Source organism: Mizuhopecten yessoensis, unplaced genomic scaffold (genome assembly GCF_002113885.1).
Source record: "Mizuhopecten yessoensis strain PY_sf001 unplaced genomic scaffold, ASM211388v2 scaffold3949, whole genome shotgun sequence".
NCBI lineage: Eukaryota > Metazoa > Mollusca > Bivalvia > Pectinida > Pectinidae > Mizuhopecten > Mizuhopecten yessoensis.
In genome coordinates this window covers 605205-626387 of record NW_018405300.1, presented here as the reverse complement: position 1 = coordinate 626387, position 21183 = coordinate 605205, and the positions used below count along the sequence as shown (strand labels likewise).

The following is a 21183-nucleotide window of genomic DNA, read 5'->3' as shown; positions in this document are numbered from 1 at the left end:
ACCAATGGAGTCTCTCGTATGTAGGGATGGGATACAAACAAAGTTTGCCTGCGGATGTATTTGGTTCAGGATCATGGCTTGCCGAGAGTAGATTTACATATCACCATCTCTGCATAATGATTGACTATTTTCTGCCATGTCTAATTCCAGAACTTGATAAAAATCAACAATGACATTTTAAAGTATGTTATATTGATGGTAAACTTAAAAAAGGTTTGAAAAATCTTCACAGCAAATTTGTTTCTATACTGTTTTATTTCTGTGAAAAGATGTCAGATGCCAACTGTATTTTGGTGGCAGTTATTTTTTCGCTGACCAAAATGACAATGTCATGACATCATATCACACTGAATTGACTTTACATTTCCAAATGTCGGCCAATACAATGCTGGGCATTTTCCCTTTTAAGCAATTTGTAGTCAGAATTAAGAAAAAAATGTAGATCCCAAAAAAGTAGCACCTTCATCAGGGTTGGCTGTACCAATTTTGTTTATACATTTTGATCTGGAGAATGCACATCTCATATATAGAGGTGAGAAAAAAAATCATGAGTACGCATCATATATCGGTATATCCTAGTTATGTGTTATATCAGTTGTATGATGTGGGGATTACAGTTTATTGTATAAGCTATATCATATTCTAAAATTTGAGATCAATTCAGGAAGATGAACAATTTAATTTCAGATAAGATAGACGCCATAAGCTATACAATTTCCTTCTACTTGATTGCTTTACCCTACTACCTATGAATATGAAATTTCAGTATTACAAGTAACTGTCTACAACAGATTGAATTATTGATTTCTTCAAATTAGATATTCTGTATCAGAAGAATTTCTTTGTTCATAATGATTAACTATTTGGCAACAGTCTGAAAAATTCTTTCTAAGTCAAACAAAATGTATATAATGTCTATTTAACAGAAGTAAGAGATTGTTGATTGGAAGTGATTCTGTCACCTGATGTACCAACAGGAGTTAATATAGTTACACAATAGGCCAGTCACATTACCATATACATATGTACCATGTTCATGTCCCGTTTAGTATGGCATGTTATACAGACTTCAGCCAATAGAAGTGTTGTATGTACTTTTGTGAAGACTAATTTTGAGGTGGTCTAGATCTAGTGTCATGTATTATGTTTGTTCATTAAAATTTAAAGTGACCACAGGATTTTGTTGAGTGTAAGCCATGTCTTAGCTAGATTATCAACCATCACCTGGTCTGGCTGGATAACAAGAGGAACAATTGTAGCTTAAGGATCAACAGTTATTTCGAGTTTTTTCAGTGTTTATAAGTTTGAAGACAACCAGCTCTGTCCTTATTGAGAACTGCTGCCTCACTACTCACTAAGATGGGGATGTAAACGGGTTTTGTGCAGTGTAGGTTCACAGATCTGTGATGAAGTACTAGGACAGGCACTGACGGCTCTAGTTAGTTTATTGCCTCATTAGCTGTGTGCTTGCAATTGTCAATTAACCAGAATTAAGCTGAATGTTTCCACCCCGGAATGCACTGACATGTGCCTCTCCCTATGTTGAACCCCGCCCACCTTTCATTAGATGGAGGTCCTGACAGATTGTGGTGTAAATGGACAGCTCTCTGCAGGCTGCTGGATAATATATATGCTTGGGAATCAAACAGGAGCATAGTGAAAACGTATTAGGTGTTCATGTCACAAAAGCAAAATAATCTTGTTCAAACATTTCAGTGACTACATGCAATGATCTGTTTTTGTATGCTTATATGTTTGCTGTATTCTAGGCCTTTTGTTACGTCTATTGTCATAGACCAATAATTATATAAACTTCTGTGTGTAGGTTTTAGTGTTGGCGAATAGTGGCTAAATAGCTGTACATAGTAGAAACATGAGCTATTGATCTTGTGCCATCCTGGTAGCCTGCTCACCATCCTCCTATATATTGAAGGGTTTTATTTGTTCTGTCCTGTCTTTGTTTGTATTGTAATCACAGCAGTCTTGTGGGTGTACAAGTCTCCAATGTTAATTTACAATCATACCTAGACCACATGGCAACATCTTGAACCTATCTGACTGTGTCCTTTAACCTTTTGTGAACCTTTCAGTCCACATTCTTTAAAAACTACTTCCACCTTCTGTTTCTTCTTCTACATTTTGGGTCTCTTCTTCCGTATTCTGTATCCTTTACTTTCACAATCCGGTACAGACATACCCACATTCTATAACAACAGACATATCAATCACATTCAACCGTATTGTCTTTCAGAAAGTGAACTTAATATCATATGTAAACGGTTTTAATTGATTTACAGGTGAAAAATATGTTCATTCAAATATTTAATGCACTTGTTTGCACATTTTTACTTTTCCTTTACTTACATGGAGTTTTCATAACAAGATGTTTAAATCAAATAAATGAGTTAAGTTGTTAAATTTAAAGGCATATCAAAATTTCAGAGATAAAAGTTTAATAGATATAGAGGCAAGAATTTTGAGAAAATATTATAGACATGCACAAAATTGTTGTGTATGTTTCTTGATTTTTTTCTTTCTGTTACGGATTTTCAATGACATATTTATCATTGTGTTTGATACGATATGTATTTGTGCGTTAGTGGGTTATATTAATTAAAACTCTCCATTTCTCTTTGTGTTTGATATGGTATATATTTGTGCGCTACTGGGTTAGTTAAAAACTTCCATTTCTCTTTGTTGTGTTTGATACAGTATGTGTTTGTGCGTTAGTGGGTTAATTAAAAACTCCCATTTCCTACTTCTGTCATGCTGTTTGTTAGAGATAACATGCTTCATTGTTGAATACAACATTAACAAGGTCAAGGTTTTTATTTAGGATTGATGAGACTATTGATTTTCTAATATCAAGGTCAATTGCATGTTACAGTTGTCGACTTCTTGCCAGGGTACCAGCAACAGGATTTTGTTGTTGGCGTCATGACTATACTGTCAAAGGAAACCCATTAACATAAAATTACAGAACATTCACACAGAAAGTTTACTTTGCATAAGAGTACAACAATGCACTTTAAATGTTGAAATGCAGTTTTGAACGATTTGATATACATTGATGATAACCTAGTACTGACTTGCTTCGGTCAAATAGGTCGGTAAGAAGGTAATACATTGAATAAGAAATACATTGACAAATAAGGGTAGGTTACACTTCAGATCTGTGATAGATTGATGGTAACGTTTGTGTAACACTCGACTGATTAAGAAATTGCTGTCAGATGCATATACATCACTCTCATCTGCTCCACAACACACAGACGAGAGGAGCAGTCAGCCATGTTAAAGTCTGTCAATGTAGTTACAAGTCTAAATGTTATGACTGGTGGAGTGACACTGTGGTTACATCTCTAATGATTGGTGGAGTGCCACTGTAGTTATACCACTAATGATTGGTAGAGTGACACTGTAGTTATATCTCTAATGATTAGTGGAGTGACACTGGTTATATCTATTGATTGGTGGAGCGACACTGGTTATATCTCTATTGATTTGTGGAGTAACACTGGTTATATCTCTATTGATTGGTTGCGTGACACTGGTTATATCTCTATTGATTTGTGGAGTAACACTGGTTATATCTCTATTGATTGGTTGCGTGACACTGGTTATATCTCTATTGATTGGTGGCGTGACACTGGTTATATCTCTATTGATTGGTGGAGTGACACTATAGTTATATCTCTATTAATTGGTGGAGTGACACTGGTTATATCTCTATTGATTGGTGGAGTAACACTGGTTATATCTCTATTGATTGGTGGCGTGACACTGGTTATATCTCTATTGATTGGTGGAGTGACACTGGTTATATTTCTAATGATTGGTGGAGTGACACTGTGGTTATATATTTAATGATTGGTGGAGTGACACTGGTTATATCTCTAATGATTGGTGGAGTGACACTGGTTATATCTCTAATGATTGGTGGAGTGACACTGTAGTTATATCTCTAATGATTGGTGGAGTGACACTGTAGTTATATCTCTAATGATTGGTGGAGTGACACTGTAGTTATATCTCTAATGATTGGTGGAGTGACACTGTAGTTATATCTCTAATGATTGGTGGAGTGACACTGTAGTTATATCTCTAATGATTGGTGGAGTGACACTGTAGTTATATCTCTAATGATTGGTGGAGTGACACTGTAGTTATATCTCTAATGATTGGTGGAGTGACACTGTAGTTATATCTCTAATGATTGGTGGAGTGACACTGTAGTTATATCTCTAATGATTGGTGGAGTGACACTGTAGTTATATCTCTAATGATTGGTGGAGTGACACTGTAGTTATATCTCTAATGATTGGTGGAGTGACACTGTAGTTATATCTCTAATGATTGGTGGAGTGACACTGTAGTTATATCTCTAATGATTGGTGGAGTGACACTGTAGTTATATCTCTAATGATTGGTGGAGTGACACTGTAGTTATATCTCTAATGATTGGTGGAGTGACACTGTAGTTATATCTCTAATGATTGGTGGAGTGACACTGTAGTTATATCTCTAATGATTGGTGGAGTGACACTGTAGTTATATCTCTAATGATTGGTGGAGTGACACTGTAGTTATATCTCTAATGATTGGTGGAGTGACACTGTAGTTATATCTCTAATGATTGGTGGAGTGACACTGTAGTTATATCTCTAATGATTGGTGGAGTGACACTGTAGTTATATCTCTAATGATTGGTGGAGTGACACTGTAGTTATATCTCTAATGATTGGTGGAGTGACACTGTAGTTATATCTCTAATGATTGGTGGAGTGACACTGTAGTTATATCTCTAATGATTGGTGGAGTGACACTGTAGTTATATCTCTAATGATTGGTGGAGTGACACTGTAGTTATATCTCTAATGATTGGTGGAGTGACACTGTAGTTATATCTCTAATGATTGGTGGAGTGACACTGTAGTTATATCTCTAATGATTGGTGGAGTGACACTGTAGTTATATCTCTAATGATTGGTGGAGTGACACTGTAGTTATATCTCTAATGATTGGTGGAGTGACACTGTAGTTATATCTCTAATGATTGGTGGAGTGACACTGTAGTTATATCTCTAATGATTGGTGGAGTGACACTGTAGTTATATCTCTAATGATTGGTGGAGTGACACTGTAGTTATATCTCTAATGATTGGTGGAGTGACACTGTAGTTATATCTCTAATGATTGGTGGAGTGACACTGTAGTTATATCTCTAATGATTGGTGGAGTGACACTGTAGTTATATCTCTAATGATTGGTGGAGTGACACTGTAGTTATATCTCTAATGATTGGTGGAGTGACACTGTAGTTATATCTCTAATGATTGGTGGAGTGACACTGTAGTTATATCTCTAATGATTGGTGGAGTGACACTGTGGTTATATCTCTAATGATTGGTGGAGTGACACTGTAGTTATATCTCTAATGATTGGTGGAGTGACACTGTAGTTATATCTCTAATGATTGGTGGAGTGACACTGTGGTTATATCTCTAATGATTGGTGGAGTGACACTGTAGTTATATCTCTAATGATTGGTGGAGTGACACTGTGGTTATATCTCTAATGATTGGTGGAGTGACACTGTAGTTATATCTCTATTGATTGGTGGAGTGACACTGTGGTTATATCTCTAATGATTGGTGGAGTGACACTGTAGTTATATCTCTAATGATTGGTGGAGTGACACTGTGGTTATATATCTAATGATTGGTGGAGTGACACTGTAGTTATATCTCTAATGATTGGTGGAGTGACACTGTGGTTATATATCTAATGATTGGTGGAGTGACACTGTGGTTATATCTCTAATGATTGGTGGAGTGACACTGTGGTTATATCTCTATTGATTGGTGGAGTGACACTGTGGTTATATCTCTATTGATTGGTGGATACCTCTGCAACCAAGTTTGATGGGGGATACTGGAATCAGCATGTCTGTCTGTCCGTAGAAAAAGTTTGTCCAGACAACTCCTTCTAAAGTAATGGACCAATTTCAATGAAGCTTTCCAGATATGATAACTACTACCTGAAGCGTTGCATCCAGATATTATTTTTTCATTCTGACCCTTTTTATGAAGTAATGGCCCTTTGTTGAACGAATCCTGAAGCTGTTTGTCCGAACAACTCCTCATGATTGCAGGTGAACTCAAATGGAAAGGATGAAAAACAACACCAATGGACCCTGTTTAAAATTATATTTTCTTTACTCTATCCACACTGCTGACATGTTTCGGCCTAAAGGTGGCTGTCTTCAGAGCACAACTACATGTTTGTACTGTGGATAGAGACAAGGATATATAATTTAACTGGATCCAGTGGTGTTGTTGCCCATCCTTTGTTTTTGAGTTGACCTGCAACCATGAGAACTATGAATACCATTCGGTATCCACCCCTGGATCACTTCCACTGAATTGGAATTAATCCTATTGCAAAGATGTTAGGTCTACACTCCCCTTTCTTAATTGTAAAAGTGTTAGATGGATCTATTCATTGATCTGTCTGCTGTAGTGAGGCAGGCAAAGCGGTGCCTACCTTTGGGAATTCGGTAAATAAATGTAAAGTTCTGATAGAAATGAAAAAGTGTCAGGTTGTCTGGTGAACCAAGTAAATTAGATTTTGCTTCTGTGTCAGAAGTGTTTCTGTTGAGACCAACAATATCGTCTGATGGGTGAGTCCCAGGTCTGCTGTCATGTCATTGTCTGATGGTGTAGTGTCAGCAACATAAGTCATGACACTTGAGCTAGTCCTCAGGAGGATGCAAAAGCTTCAAACCAGTCATCCTGGTCATGTTGTTGAGATAGCTACCACATAACCAACTAAAAACCAGGGCATTACATTATATTTAAAAAAATATATAAGGGTAAAATATTATCGGTTTGAAAACTCCACTTGATAATATGTTGTGTATGTTGTGGTGACTATATTTGACATTGATTGTGTTTCAGGGTAACAGGAGGGGAGTTGTTTGAAGACATTGTAGCCAGGGAATTCTACAGTGAGGCAGATGCAAGGTAAACAGGATGATACTGGATAGAATACACACATTTACTCTCACATCCACCCACCTTACAGTTACAGAGGATAGCTAAATTAGGGGAGGCATTGGAAACAACTAGGATAGACAGGGATAAATATCGGTGACACCTTAGTAAAGATGGGGTTTGATGTTAGAGACATCTTAGTGAAGATGGGGTTAAAATCGGCGACATCTTAGTAAAGATTGGGTAAGATATCAGCAACATCTTAGTTTAGATGGGGTTAGATATCAGTGACTTCTTAGGAAAGATTGGGTTAGATATCAGTGACATCTTAGGAAAGATGGGGTTAGATATCTGCAACATCTTAGTAAAGATTGGGTAAGATATCAGCGACATCTTAGTAAAGATGGGGTAAGATATCAGTAACATCTTAGTAAAGATTGGGTAAGATATCAGCGACATCTTAGTAAAGATTGGGTTAGATATCAGCGACATCTTAGTAAAGATTGGGTTGGATATCAGTGACTTCTTAGAAAAGATGGGGTAAGATATCAGCGACATCTTAGTAAATATTTGGTTAGATATTAGTGACTTCTTAGGAAAGATGAGGTTAGATATTAGTGACTTCTTAGGAAAGATGAGGTTAGATATCAGTGACGTCTAAGTAAAGATGGGGTAAGATATCAGCGACATGTTAGTCAAGATTGGGTAAGATATTAGCGTCATCTTAGTAAAGATTGGGTTAGATATCAGCGACATCTTAGTAAAGATTGGGTTAGATATCAGCGACATCTTAGTAAAGATTGGGTTAGATATCAGTGAAATCTTAGTAAAGATTGGGTTAGATATCAGCGACATCTTAGTAAAGATGGGGTAAGATATCAGTAACATCTTAGTAAAGATGGGGTTAGATATCTGTAACATCTTGGTAAAGATTGGGTTAGATATCAGTGACTTCTTAGGAAAGATTGGGTTAGATATCAGGGACATCTTAGGAAAGATGGGGTTAGATATCAGCGAGGGGTTAGTTATCAGCATCATCTTAGTAAAGATGGGGTAAGATATCAGTAACATCTTAGTAAAGATTGGGTAAGATATTAGCGACATCTTAGTAAAGATTGGGTTAGATATCAGTGACATCTTAGTAAAGATTGGGTAAGATATCAGTGACATGTTAGTCAAGATGGGGTAAGATATCAGCGACATGTTAGTCAAGATTGGGTAAGATATTAGCGACATCTTAGTAAAGATTGGGTTAGATATCAGTGACTTCTTAGAAAAGATGGGGTAAGATATCAGTGACTTCTTAGGAAAGATGGGGTTAGATATCAGTGAGGGGTTAGTTATCAGCATCATCTTAGTAAAGATGGGGTAAGATATCAGCGACATCTTTGTAAAGATGGGGTTAGATATCAGCGACATCTTTGTAAAGATGGGGTAAGATATTAGCGATATCTGAGTAAAGATGGGGTAAGATATCAGTGACATCTTAGTAAAGATGGGGTAAGATATCAGTGACATCTTAGTAAATATGGGGTCAGATATCAGCGACATCTTAGGGAAGATGGGGTTAGATATCAGTGACATATTAGTAAAGATTGGGTAAGATATCAGCGACATCTTAGTAAAGATTTGGTTAGATATCAGTGACATCTTAGTAAAGATGGGGTAAGATATCAGCGACATATTAGTAAAGATTGGGTAAGATATTAGCGACATCTTAGTAAAGATGGGGTAAGATATCAGTGACATCTTAGTAAAGATTTGGTTAGATATCAGTGACATCTTAGTAAAGATGGGGTAAGATATCAGCGTCATATTAGTAAAGATTGGGTAAGATATCAGCGACATATTAGTAAAGATTGGGTAAGATATTAGCGACATCTTAGTAAAGATTGGGTAAGATATCAGCAACATATTAGTAAATATTGGGTTAGATATCAGTGACATATTAGTAAAGATGGGGTTAGATATCAGCGACATCTTAGTAAAGATGGGGTAAGATATCAGCGACATCTTAGTAAAGATTTGGTTAGATATCAGTGACATCTTAGTAAAGATGGGGTAAGATATCAGCGACATATTAGTAAAGATTGGGTAAGATATTAGCGACATATTAGTAAAGATTGGGTAAGATATCAGCGACATCTTAGTAAAGATTGGGTTAGATATCAGTGACTTCTTAGGAAAGATGGGGTTAGATATCAGTGAGGGGTTAGTTATCAGCATCATCTTAGTAAAGATTGGGTAAGATATCAGCGACATCTTTGTAAAGATTGGGTTAGATATCAGTGACATCTTAGTAAAGATGGGGTTAGATATCAGCGACATCTTAGTAAAGATTGGGTTAGATATCAGCGACATCTTAGTAAAGATGGGGTTTGATGTCCTATACATCTAAGTAAAGATTGGGTTAGATATCAGTGACTTCTTAGGAAAGATGGGGTTAGATATCAGCGACATCTTAGTAAAGATGGGTTTAGATATCAGTGAGGGGTTAGTTATCAGGATCATCTTAGTAAAGATGGGGTAAGATATCAGCGACATCTTTGTAAAGATTGGGTTAGATATCAGTGACTTCTTAGGAAAGATGGGGTTAGATATCAGCGACATCTTAGTAAAGATGGGGTTAGACATCAGCAACTTCTTAGTAAGTTAAAGATGGGGTTAGATTTCAGCGACATCTTAGTAAAGGTGGGGTTAGATATCAGTAACATCTTTGTAAAGATGGGGTTAGATATCAGTAACATCTTAGAAAAGAAGGGGTTAGATATCAGTGATATCTTAGTAAAGATGAGGTAAGATATCGGTGACATCTTAGTAAAGATTGGGTTAGATATCAGTGACATCTTAGTAAAGATGGGGTTAGATATCATTAACATCTTAGTTTAGATGGGGTAAGATATCAGCGATATCTTAGTTAAGATTGGGTTAGATGTCAGTAACATCTTAGTAAAGATGGGGTTAGATGTCAGTAACATCTTAGTAAAAATGAGGTTAGATATCGGCGACATTTTAGTAAGTTAAAGTGGGGATTTATAATTAGTTATCAGCACCATCTTAGTAAGTTAAAGTGGGGTTAGTTATCAGCAACATCTTCGTAAGTTAAAGTGGGGTTAGTAAGTTAAAGTGGGGTTAGTTATCAGCAACATCTTAGTAAGTCGAGCTGATAGAGTTAACTATCAGTTCAATTTTAATTAGTTTAGGTAGGGGTCAACTTTTTATACTTGGGATGCTTGGAAAAGAGTAATATGAAAATGACCAACAGTCACCTGATGGCTGAGACCAAAACAATAAGTTGGGTTAGTTATCAGCAACATCTTAGTAAGATAAAGTGGGTTAGTTATCAGCAACATCTTAGTAAGTTAAAGTTGGGTTAGTTATCAGCAACATCTTAGTAAGATAAAGTGGGTTAGTTATCAGCAACATCTTTGTAAGTTAAAGTGGGTTAGTTATCAGCAACATCTTTGTAAGTTAAAGTTGGGTTAGTTATCAGCAACATCTTAGTAAGTCAAGCTGATAGAGTTAACTATCAGTTCAATTTTAATTAGTTCAGGTAGGGTTCAACTTTTTATACTTGGGATGCTGGGAAAAGAGTAATATGAAAATGACCAACAGTCACCTGATGGCTGAGACCAAAACAATCAGTTTGTGACTCAATCCAACAGTCACCTGGTGGCCATGATAAAAACCATCAGTTTGTGACTGAAACCAAGTCACCTGATAGCTGAGACCAAAACAATCAGTTTGTGACTCAATCCAACAGTCACCTGGTGGCCATGATAAAAACCATCAGTTTGTGACTGAAACCAAGTCACCTGATAGCTGAGACCAAAACAATCAGTTTGTGACTGAAACCAACAGTCACCTGGTGGCTGAGACCAAAACAAGCAGTTTGTGACTGAATCAAACAGTCACATGATGGCTGAGACCAAAACAATCATTTTGTGACTGAATCCAACAGTCACCTGGTGGCTGAGACCAAAACAAGCAGTTTGTGACTGAATCAAACAGTCACATGATGGCTGAGACCAAAACAATCATTTTGTGACTGAATCCAACAGTCACCTGGTGGCCATGATAAAAACCATCAGTTTGTGACTGAAACCAACAGTCACCTGGTGGCTGAGACCAAAACAAGCAGTTTGTGACTGAATCAAACAGTCACATGATGGCTGAGACCAAAACAATCATTTTGTGACTGAATCCAACAGTCACCTGGTGGTTGAGACCAAAACAATCAGTTTGTGACTAGTAAGTTAAAGTGGGGTTAGTTATCAGCAAAATCTTAGTAAGTTAAAGTGGGGTTAGTTATCATCAACATCTTAGTAAGTTAAAGTTGGGTTAGTTATCAGCAACATCTTAGTAAGTTAAAGCGGGGTTAGTTATCAGCAACATCTTAGTAAATTAAAGTGGTTTTGTTATCAGCAACATCTTAGTAAGTTAAAGCGGGGTTAGTTATCAGCAACATCTTAGTAAGTTAAAGTTGGGTTAGTTATCAGCAACATCTTAGTAAGTCAAGCTGATAGAGTTAACTATCAGTTCAATTTTAATTAGTTTAGGTAGGGTTCAACTTTTTATACTTGGGATGCTGGGAAAAGAGTAATATGAAAATGACCAACAGGTTTGCAAGCAGAGGAGCTGAGGCTCATACCAAAACAATTTTACTAGTTGAAATATAATTGTTTGGATGGTTTGTGTTTAGAATATTCATTCAAATGCTTCACATTGAAATAAATTAAAGGCTTGATTTAGATCAGAAGCGGTTCCTTTTAAGTGAATTCTTTAATGTTTTGTGCATGCACTGTTTAAAGACATTTTATAGGTTTCAAGCAAGAGAGGTTTAGCCTTGGATCCATCTGTAGATAACTCCCAAGTGCAATCCCGTTAGTTTCTCATCAAAGCTACCAAATTCCAATATCACATTTCAAAATACATTTTATTGCTTATAAATGGCTAACCATGATCAGCATCATACCAGCTACATATTGATTTCATGTTATTGTAATTAAACATCCAGAACTTCTGAAATCTATTGGAGCAAGACATTCATTTTGATGATAAATGAGAATTATTAATTTCCATCTTGATATCTTCTTGTTTCAAACATGTTCAAAGTGAAAAGTGTGTCGTAGGATATGACTGTCATATTTGTCACACACAAATTATACAGCACTAGTTCTGATAGATTTAGTTTGCCTTGCAAATTTGTTTGAAATGAGCATGGACACCAATATCTTCCTCTCTGATAACTTGTGTTCGGATCAAGACACTGGAAGCATTCATTAACAGATAGCCATGTACTGTACCAGGGGAATAGTTTTAGTTTATCAAGAGAATATTTTAAAGGGGAATTTCATGTGGAGCAACCGACCCTGACGTTTGATGATATTAAAACATCACTGAACTGCATGTATATGACACTGCTCAGGGATTTGAGATATATTGAACTGGAATGCTGTCGCCTATCATATTCCTAACTAGATGTCATTAAAGGATAGTGTGTACCTAATCTTCACTAGCCAGATAATGCTATCATCCCTGATTCCACAGGGGATTTACTCCAACACCTCCAGATCACCAATAAATTATTAATCATTTTAATGATTATTCTAGAATGAAATGACATCAGTACTCTGAAATTGTAAGTTATTAGTTCATTGATTATGCTCATTTACGAGTTCACGCCTGTTTGAACTTCTGTGATAATTAAATATCTGAGTGATAAAATAAAGTGCGTAAGTGTGACTGTATGGATAGTGTTCTGAAACCAACAGTCACCTGATGGCTGAGACCAAAACAATCATTTTGTGACTGAAACCAACAGTCTCCTAGTGGCTGAGACCAAAACAATCATTTTGTGACTGAACCCAACAGTCTGTATGGATAGTGTTCTGAAACCAACAGTCGCCTGATGGCTGAGACCAAAACAAACAGTTTGTGACTGAATCCAACGGTCACCTGGTGGTTGAGACCAAAACCATCAGTTTGTGACTGAAACCAACAGTCACCTGGTGGTTGAGACCAAAACAATCAGTTTGTGACTGAACCAACAGTCACCTGATGGCTGAGACCAAAACAATCAGTTTGTGACTGAACCCAACAGTCACATGATGGCTGAGACCAAAACAATCAGTTTTTGACTGAATCAAACAGTCACCTGGTGGCTGAGACCAAAACAATCAGTTTGTGACTGAATCAAACAGTCACATGATGGCTGAGACCAAAACAATCATTTTGTGACTGAATCCAACAGTCACCTGGTGGCTGAGACCAAAACAATCAGTTCGTGACTGAACCCAACAGTCACCTGGTAGCTGAGACCAAAACAATCAGTTTGTGACGGAATCCAACAGTCACCTGGTGGCCATGACCAAAACCATCAGTTTGTGACTGAAACCAACAGTCACCTGATGGCTGAAACCAAAACAATCAGTTTGTGACTGAACCCAACAGTCACCTGGTGGCGATGACCAAAACAATCAGTTTGTGACTGAAACCAAGTCACCTGATGGCTGAGACCAAAACGATAAGTTTGTTGTGACTGAATCCAACAGTCACCTGGTGGCTGAAACCAAAACAATCAGTTTGTGACTGAACCCAACAGTCACCTTGGTGGCGATGACCAAAACAATCAGTTTGTGAATGAAACCAACAGTCACCTGATGGCTGAAACCAAAACAATCAGTTTGTGACGGAATCCAACAGTCACCTGGAGGCCATGACAAAAATCATCAGTTTGTGACTGAAACCAACAGTCACCTGGTGACTGAGACCAAAACCATCAGTTTGTGACTGAATCCAACAGTCACCTGGAGGCCATGACAAAAATCATCAGTTTGTGACTGAAAACAACAGTCACCTGGTTGCCATGACCAAAACCATCAGTTTGTGACTGAAACCAACAGTCACCTGGTGGCTGAGACCAAAACAATCGGTTTGTGACTAAACCCAACAGTCACCTGGTGGCTGAGGCCAAAACAATCAGTTTGTGACTGAAACCAACAGTCACCTGGTGACTGAGACCAAAACCATCAGTTTGTGACTGAATCCAACAGTCACCTGGAGGCCATGACAAAAATCATCAGTTTGTGACTGAAAACAACAGTCACCTGGTTGCCATGACAAAAACCATCAGTTTGTGACTGAAACCAACAGTCACCTGGTTGCCATGACCAAAACCATCAGTTTGTGACCGAAACCAACAGTCACCTGGTGGCTGAGACCAAAACAATCGGTTTGTGACTAAACCCAACAGTCACCTGGTGGCTGAGACCAAAACAATCAGTTTGTGACTGAAACCAACAGTCACCTGGTGGCCATGACCAAAACCATCAGTTTGTGACTGAAACCAACAGTCACCTGGTGGCTGAGACCAAAACCATCAGTTTGTGACTAAACCCAACAGTCGCCTGGTAGCGGAGACCAAAACCATCAGTTTGTGACTGAAACCAACAGTCACCTGGTGGCTGAGACCAAAACAATCAGTTTGTGACTGAACCCAACAGTCATCTGGTGGCGATGACCAAAACAATCAGTTTGTGACTGAAACCAACAGTCACCTGGTGGCCATGAACAAAACAATAAGTTTGTGACTGAAACCAAGTCACCTGGTGGCTGAGACCAAAACAATCAGTTTGTGACTGAACCAACAGTCACCTGATGGCTGAGACCAAAACAATCAGTTTGTGACTGAAACCAACAGTCACCTGGTGGCTGAAACCAAAACAATCAGTTAGTGACTGAACCGTACAGTCATCTGGTGGCCATGATAAAAACAATCAGTTTGTGACTAAACCCAACAGTCACCTGGTGGCCATGAACAAAACAATCAGTTTGTAACTGAAACCAAGTCACCTGGTGGCTTAGACCAAAACAATCAGTTTGTGATTGAACCCAACAGTCACCTGGTGGCCATGACAAAAACCATCAGTTTAAGACTGAAACCAAGTCACCTGGGGGCCGAGACCAAAACAATCAGTTTGTGACTCAAACCAAGTCACCTGGTGGCCATGACCAAAGCAATCAGTTTGTGACTCAAACCAAGTCACATGGTGACTGAGACCAAAACAATCAGTTTGTGACTGAACCCAACAGTCACCTGGTAGCCATGACAAAAACCATCAGTTTACGACTGAAACCAAGTCACCTGGTGGCCATGACCAAAGCAACCAGTTTGTGACTGAACCCAACAGTCACCTGATGTCTGAGACCAAAACAATAAGTTTGTGACTGAAACCAACAGTCACCTGGTGGCCATGACAAAAACCATCAGTTTACGACTGAAAACAAGTCACCTGGTGGCCATGACCAAAACCATCAGTTTGTGATTGATCCCATCAGTCACCTGGTGGCCATGACTAAAACCATCAGTTTGTGTCTGAAACCAACAGTCACCTGGTGGCTGAAACCAAAACAATCCAAAACAATCAGTTTGTGACGGAATCCAACAGTCACCTGGTTGCCATGACCAAAACCATCAGTTTGTGACTGAAACCAAATCACCTGGTGGCTGAGACCAAAACACTCAGTTTGTGACTGAACCCAACTGTCACCTGATGGCTGAGACCAAAACGATAAGCTTGTGACTGAATCCAACAGTCACCATGTGGCCATGATAAAAACCATCAGTTTGTGACTGAACCCAGCAGTCACCTGATGGCTGAGACCAAAACGATAAGCTTGTGACTGAATCCAACAGTCACCTGGTGGCCATGACAAAAACCATCAGTTTACGACTGAAAACAAGTCACCTGGTGGCCATGACCAAAACCATCAGTTTGTGATTGAACCCAACAGTCACCTGATGTCTGAGACCAAAACATTAAGTTTGTGACTGAAACCAACAGACACCTGATGGCTGAAACCAAAACAATCAGTTTGTGACTGAAACCAAATCACCTGGTGGCTGAGACCAAAACAATCACTTTGTGACTGAACCCAACAGTAATCAAACAGTCACCTGGTGGCTGAGACCAAAACACTCAGTTTGTGACTGAACCCAACAGCCACCTGATGGCTGAGACCAAAACAATCACTTTGTGACTGAACCCAACAGTCCCCTGGTGGCCATGAACAAAACAATCAGTTTGTGACTCAAACCAAGTCACCTGGTGGCTGAGACCAAAACCATCAGTTTGTGACTGAAACCAAGTCACCTGGTGGCCATGACCAAAGCAATCAGTTTGTGACTGAACCCAACAGTCACCTGATGGCTGAGACCAAAACGATAAGTTTGTGACTGAATCCAACAGTCACCTGATGGCTGAGACCAAAACAATCAGTTTTTGACTGAATCCAACAGTCACCTTGTGGCCATGATAAAAACCATCAGTTTGTGACTGAAAAGTTTGTGACTAAACCCAACAGTCACCTGGTGGCCGTGATAAAAACCATCAGTTTGTGACTGAAAAGTTTGTGACTAAACCCAACAGTCACCTGGTAGCCATGACAAAAACCATCAGTTTGTGACTGAAACCAAGTCACCTGGTGGCTGAAACCAAGACATTCAGTTTGTAACTGAATCCAACAGTCACCTGGTGGCCATGATAAAAACCATCAGTTTGTGACTGAAACCAACAGTCACCTGTTGGCCATGACCAAAACAATCAGTTTGTGACTGAAACCAAGTCACCTGGTGGCTTAGATAAAAAAAATCAGTTTGTGACTGAACCCAACAGTCACCTGGTGGCCATGACAAAAACCATCAGTTTGTGACTGAAACCAAGTCACCTGGAGGCCATGACAAAAATCATCAGTTTGTGACTGAAACCAACAGTCACCTGGTTGCCATGACCAAAACCATCAGTTTGTGACTGAAACCAACAGTCACCTGGTGGCTGAGACCAAAACAATCGGTTTGTGACTAAACCCAACAGTCACCTGGTGACTGAGACCAAAACAATCAGTTTGTGACTGAAACCAACAGTCACCTGGTGACTGAGACCAAAACAATCAGTTTGTGACTGAAACCAACAGTCACCTGGTGGCTGAGACCAAAACCATCAGTTTTTGACTGAACCCAACAGTCACCTGGTAGCTGAGACCAAAACCATCAGTTTGTGACTGATACCAACAGTCACCTGGTGGCTTATATTCAAGGTCACAGGGGTCAAATATGTTAAAAAAACTTCTTCTGAATAACTAAGAGGCCTAGGGTCAAGGTATTTGGCAGTAGCATGCTGGGATGAAGGGCTACCTAGTTTGTTCAAATGAATGACCTTATATTCAAGGTCACAGGGGTCAAATATGTTAAAAACCTTTAAACAACTTCTTTCGAATAACTAAGAGGCATAGAGTTACGATATTTGGCCAGTAGCATGCTGTGATTAAGGGCTACCAAGTTTGTTCAAATGAATGCATGACCTTAGTCCATTTTCAAGGTCACAGGGGTCAATTGTCTCAACAAATCATTAAACAACTTCTTCTGAATAACTAAGAAGCCTAGGATAATGATATTTGGCCAGTAACATGCCAGGATGAAGGGCTACCAGGTTTGTTCAAATGAATGACCTTTACCTATATTCAAGGTCACAGGGGTCAAATATGTTTAAAACCTTTAAAATACTTCTTCTAAATTAGCCAAAGGCCAAGGGTGATGATATTTGGTCATTAACAGGCTGGGATGAAGGGCTACCAATTTTGTCAAAATGAATGACCTTCACCCATATTCAAGGTCACAGTGGTCAATATATTTTCAAATCTTTAAATGACTTGTTCTGTATAACCAATAATTCCAGGGTTATGATATTTTGCCAAAAGCATGCTGGGTTGGAAGACTTTAAACTCTGTTCAACCTAATGTCCTTGTTCGACATTCAAGGTCAAAGGCGTCATATGTTTAAATCTTTTAATAGGTTCTTATGAATCAAACACTGATATTCTGCCTGTAGCTGTATTTTAGTCCACTTTTAAGATTACAAGTGTGAGATTAATACCAGGTGAGCGATTCAGGCCCATTTGGCCTCTTGTTTAATCAAAGTTTACAGATATCCCACCTGAGTCCTCAGTTTGATATGTAGCAACAGCACAACTACAGCAAACGTGCTGCTTCTGCATAAACAATGTAGCCCATGCTAATAAGAGAAGAAAGATGTGTTTCATGGTGAAGATTATATTATATATAGAATATTTCAAATGCAAGTTAATGAATGTTATTAATTTATTTTAGCGACAGAAGAATACATTTCCCTTTTAAAGTTGGCTCAAAATTTCACTTAAAGGTGCTGGACAAATTAGACAAGGTGGAAACATTTAGCATTGGGTATTATAATGTGGTATTTTCCAGTCTGAGGTTTGAGAAAACCCCATCAGCTGGTAGTCTGGACCAAACAGTCAGTAATTAAGTGGTCTGAAACAAACTATCTGCTTGTGGGTTGGACTGAAAACATAAGCTGGTTGGTTTGATGATTGAAAACATCAGTACATAAGTTGGTGGGTGAAACCAAAAACCTCAGCTGGTGGAGATCTCCTCACGTAGAGGTACAGAAAGTACCCAAAACCTCAGGTAGCAGAGTACAGTAGCGTACGGTGGCCATGGGTGATATGTTTATACAATGAATAACCCCTGTAATATAACATGTATCAAAATTAGAAAAAAAAAACAGCACTAAAATTGGCATATACGTACATGATGAAGTGGACTATGTGGGCTTCATAATTTTTCAAAAAAAAAAAAAAATCGAATTTGGAGATCTCCTCATTTAGAGGTACAGAAATTAAAGTACCCAAAAACCTCAGCTGATGGAGATCTCCTCATTTAGAGGTACAGAAAGTACCCAAAAACCTCAGCTGGTGGAGATCTCCTCACTTATAGGTACAGAAAGTACCCAAAAACCTCAGCTGATGGAGATCTCCTCACTTATAGGTACAGAAAGTACCCAAAACTTCAGCTGATGGAGATCTCCTCACTTATAGGTACAGAAAGTAGTCAGATCCTGAATACTTTTTGATTGTAGGTAAACTAAATATTTAAGTATTATATATGTCTCCCATCAGTAATACCAGATGGAACTAGGTTTGCACACAATCCATAATGGATGTCTTCTGTCCTGTTCTAGAGGCAATATTTCACCTGAAGTTACCAAATTTGGCACTTGGCATGTAGATACATTTTGAAACGGTCACTGATCTACACTTTGACCTCTGACCCCAATCACATAATCATTTCATTTGGGGCATCATTCCTATACTCGTTCACCTGGAGTTACCAAATTTGGTGAGCAAGATACATCTTGAGAATGTGGAGAGTCACATACCAAAAGCGGCTACTGCTCTGACCGCAGATTGGGAGGAAGGTGAATCTATAAATTGAAATGCAATACTTTGCCCTGTTCATGAAGGTAATAGTTCAGAAAATTGTGCTTTTCTTCATGCCATTTGGTAGATTATTACAGTGCTCATATTGTCATTAGAAAGGAGGATTAAATTATTTTGGAGCGATACAAAAATACCCTGGCATGTCATGGCTGTTTTGACGAATTTGAAAAGATTTTTTATAGGTTAAGATTTATTTTTAATGTGCATACTGGTTGAAATAAAAAAAAAATCATTCAGTCAGTGATAATATCACAATGAAATTGTACCCTGTAATCCAAATTGAATTTACATCAAGAAGAAAGTGATTTTTTTTTTTCTGACAGTAAAACTGTAGATTTATGTGCATGTGTGAGTGAATTAAACATTTCCACTTTTCAGTCACTGTATTCAGCAAATCTTAGAAGGTGTTAACCATTGTCACCATCATGTTGTTATCCATCGTGACTTAAAGGTGGGTGAACTGACTTATCTCTGAGTGAACTGCCTGTTTGGCTGTCAGTCATCTGCCTGCCTAGTGATCTGTCAGTAGTCTGCGGTCAGTCAGTCGGCCCCCAGTGTGGTCAGTAGTGAGGTAGTCCACTGACAGTTTGCCCCGCCTGGTCAGCTAAGCCTTGAATTCTGTGCAGTCACTTATCGTATTGTCTACCATACAGTCCTGTTGTGCATGGCTTACTATATATAGATATAGAAAAGTTCTGTCTGAAAAATTGCTCCTTGGTGCTTCATAGCCAACATCTCTGACCATTTTGGGATTCTGCATCTTGGTGACAAATTAGAATACTATAAAGAACCATAAGCTACCTGACTAAAAGTACTCCAATCTTTCTTCTTGGCAGTAATTTAATTTGTTTACGATTAAGTCTGTGTGTTTTCTCCTACATAGTTGTGCGTTACACACAAGGAAAAAAGGAATTATAAGTTTAGATTTTTATTGAGTTTGAAATACTGAGTGAGAATTTTCGACTTTATTTCCAAAATTTGAAAATTATAAAGCAGCAAATAAGTGTTAGTCAATTATAGAATTAATTACTTGTATTAGTTGGCTGTGTAGATCAAGGAGACATTGCCTATACTGTGTACTGTATTGTATACCTTTGAGGTAGGGGACATGATAGTTTACAGGCTGTAATTAAAGTATTCATGTAATAGTAATATAGTATATATACTGTATATCATACAATCTATAGACACCTAAATATACAGTTTGAAGTGTATATCTAGGATCATTAGTCAATTAAGGGATGTATATTATAGGGTCAGTAGACACTTAAAACATATGTATTGTATATTATAGGGTCAGTGGACACTTAAGACATCTGTGGTGTATATTATAGGGTCTGTAGACACTTAAAACATAGGTAGTGTATATTATAGTGTCTAATTGGTAGTGTATATTATAGGGTCTGTAGACACTTAAGACATAGGTAGTGTATATTATATAGGGTCAATAGACACTTAAGACATATGTAATGTATGTTATAGGGTCAGTAGACACTTAAGACATAGGTAGTGCATATTATAGGGTCAGTAGACACTTAAGACATAGGTAGTATATATTATAGGGTCAGTAGACACTTAAGACATATGTAATGTATGTTATAGGGTCAGTAGACACTTAAGACAAAGGTAGTGTAAATTATAGGGTCAGTAGACACTTAAGACATAGGTAGTGTAAATTATAGGGTCAGTAGACACTTAAGACAAAGGTAGTGTAAATTATAGGGTCAGTAGACACTTAAGACAAAGGTAGTGTAAATTATAGGGTCAGTAGACACTTAAGACATAGGTAGTGTAAATTATAGGGTCAGTAGACACTTAAGACAAAGGTAGTGTAAATTATAGGGTCAGTAGACACTTAAGACAAAGGTAGTGTA

The 21183-nt window shown here is 38.1% G+C and overlaps 1 protein-coding gene across 9 annotated transcripts in view; it reads left to right on the top strand.

Annotated features, from left to right (window-relative positions):
• The window catches only part of LOC110448224 (calcium/calmodulin-dependent protein kinase type II delta chain-like), a 149953-nt gene that overhangs the window by 49544 nt on the left and 79226 nt on the right, over positions 1-21183 (top strand). For all 9 annotated transcript variants that reach the window (XR_002462689.1, XM_021494360.1, XM_021494361.1 and 6 more), the window contains exon 5: positions 6960-7025. Coding sequence is in view for 8 of the 9 variants with exons in the window: in XM_021494360.1 (XP_021350035.1) it covers positions 6960-7025 (66 nt within the window). In the remaining variant the exon portion in view is untranslated. The remainder of the gene's footprint in view (positions 1-6959; positions 7026-21183) is intronic.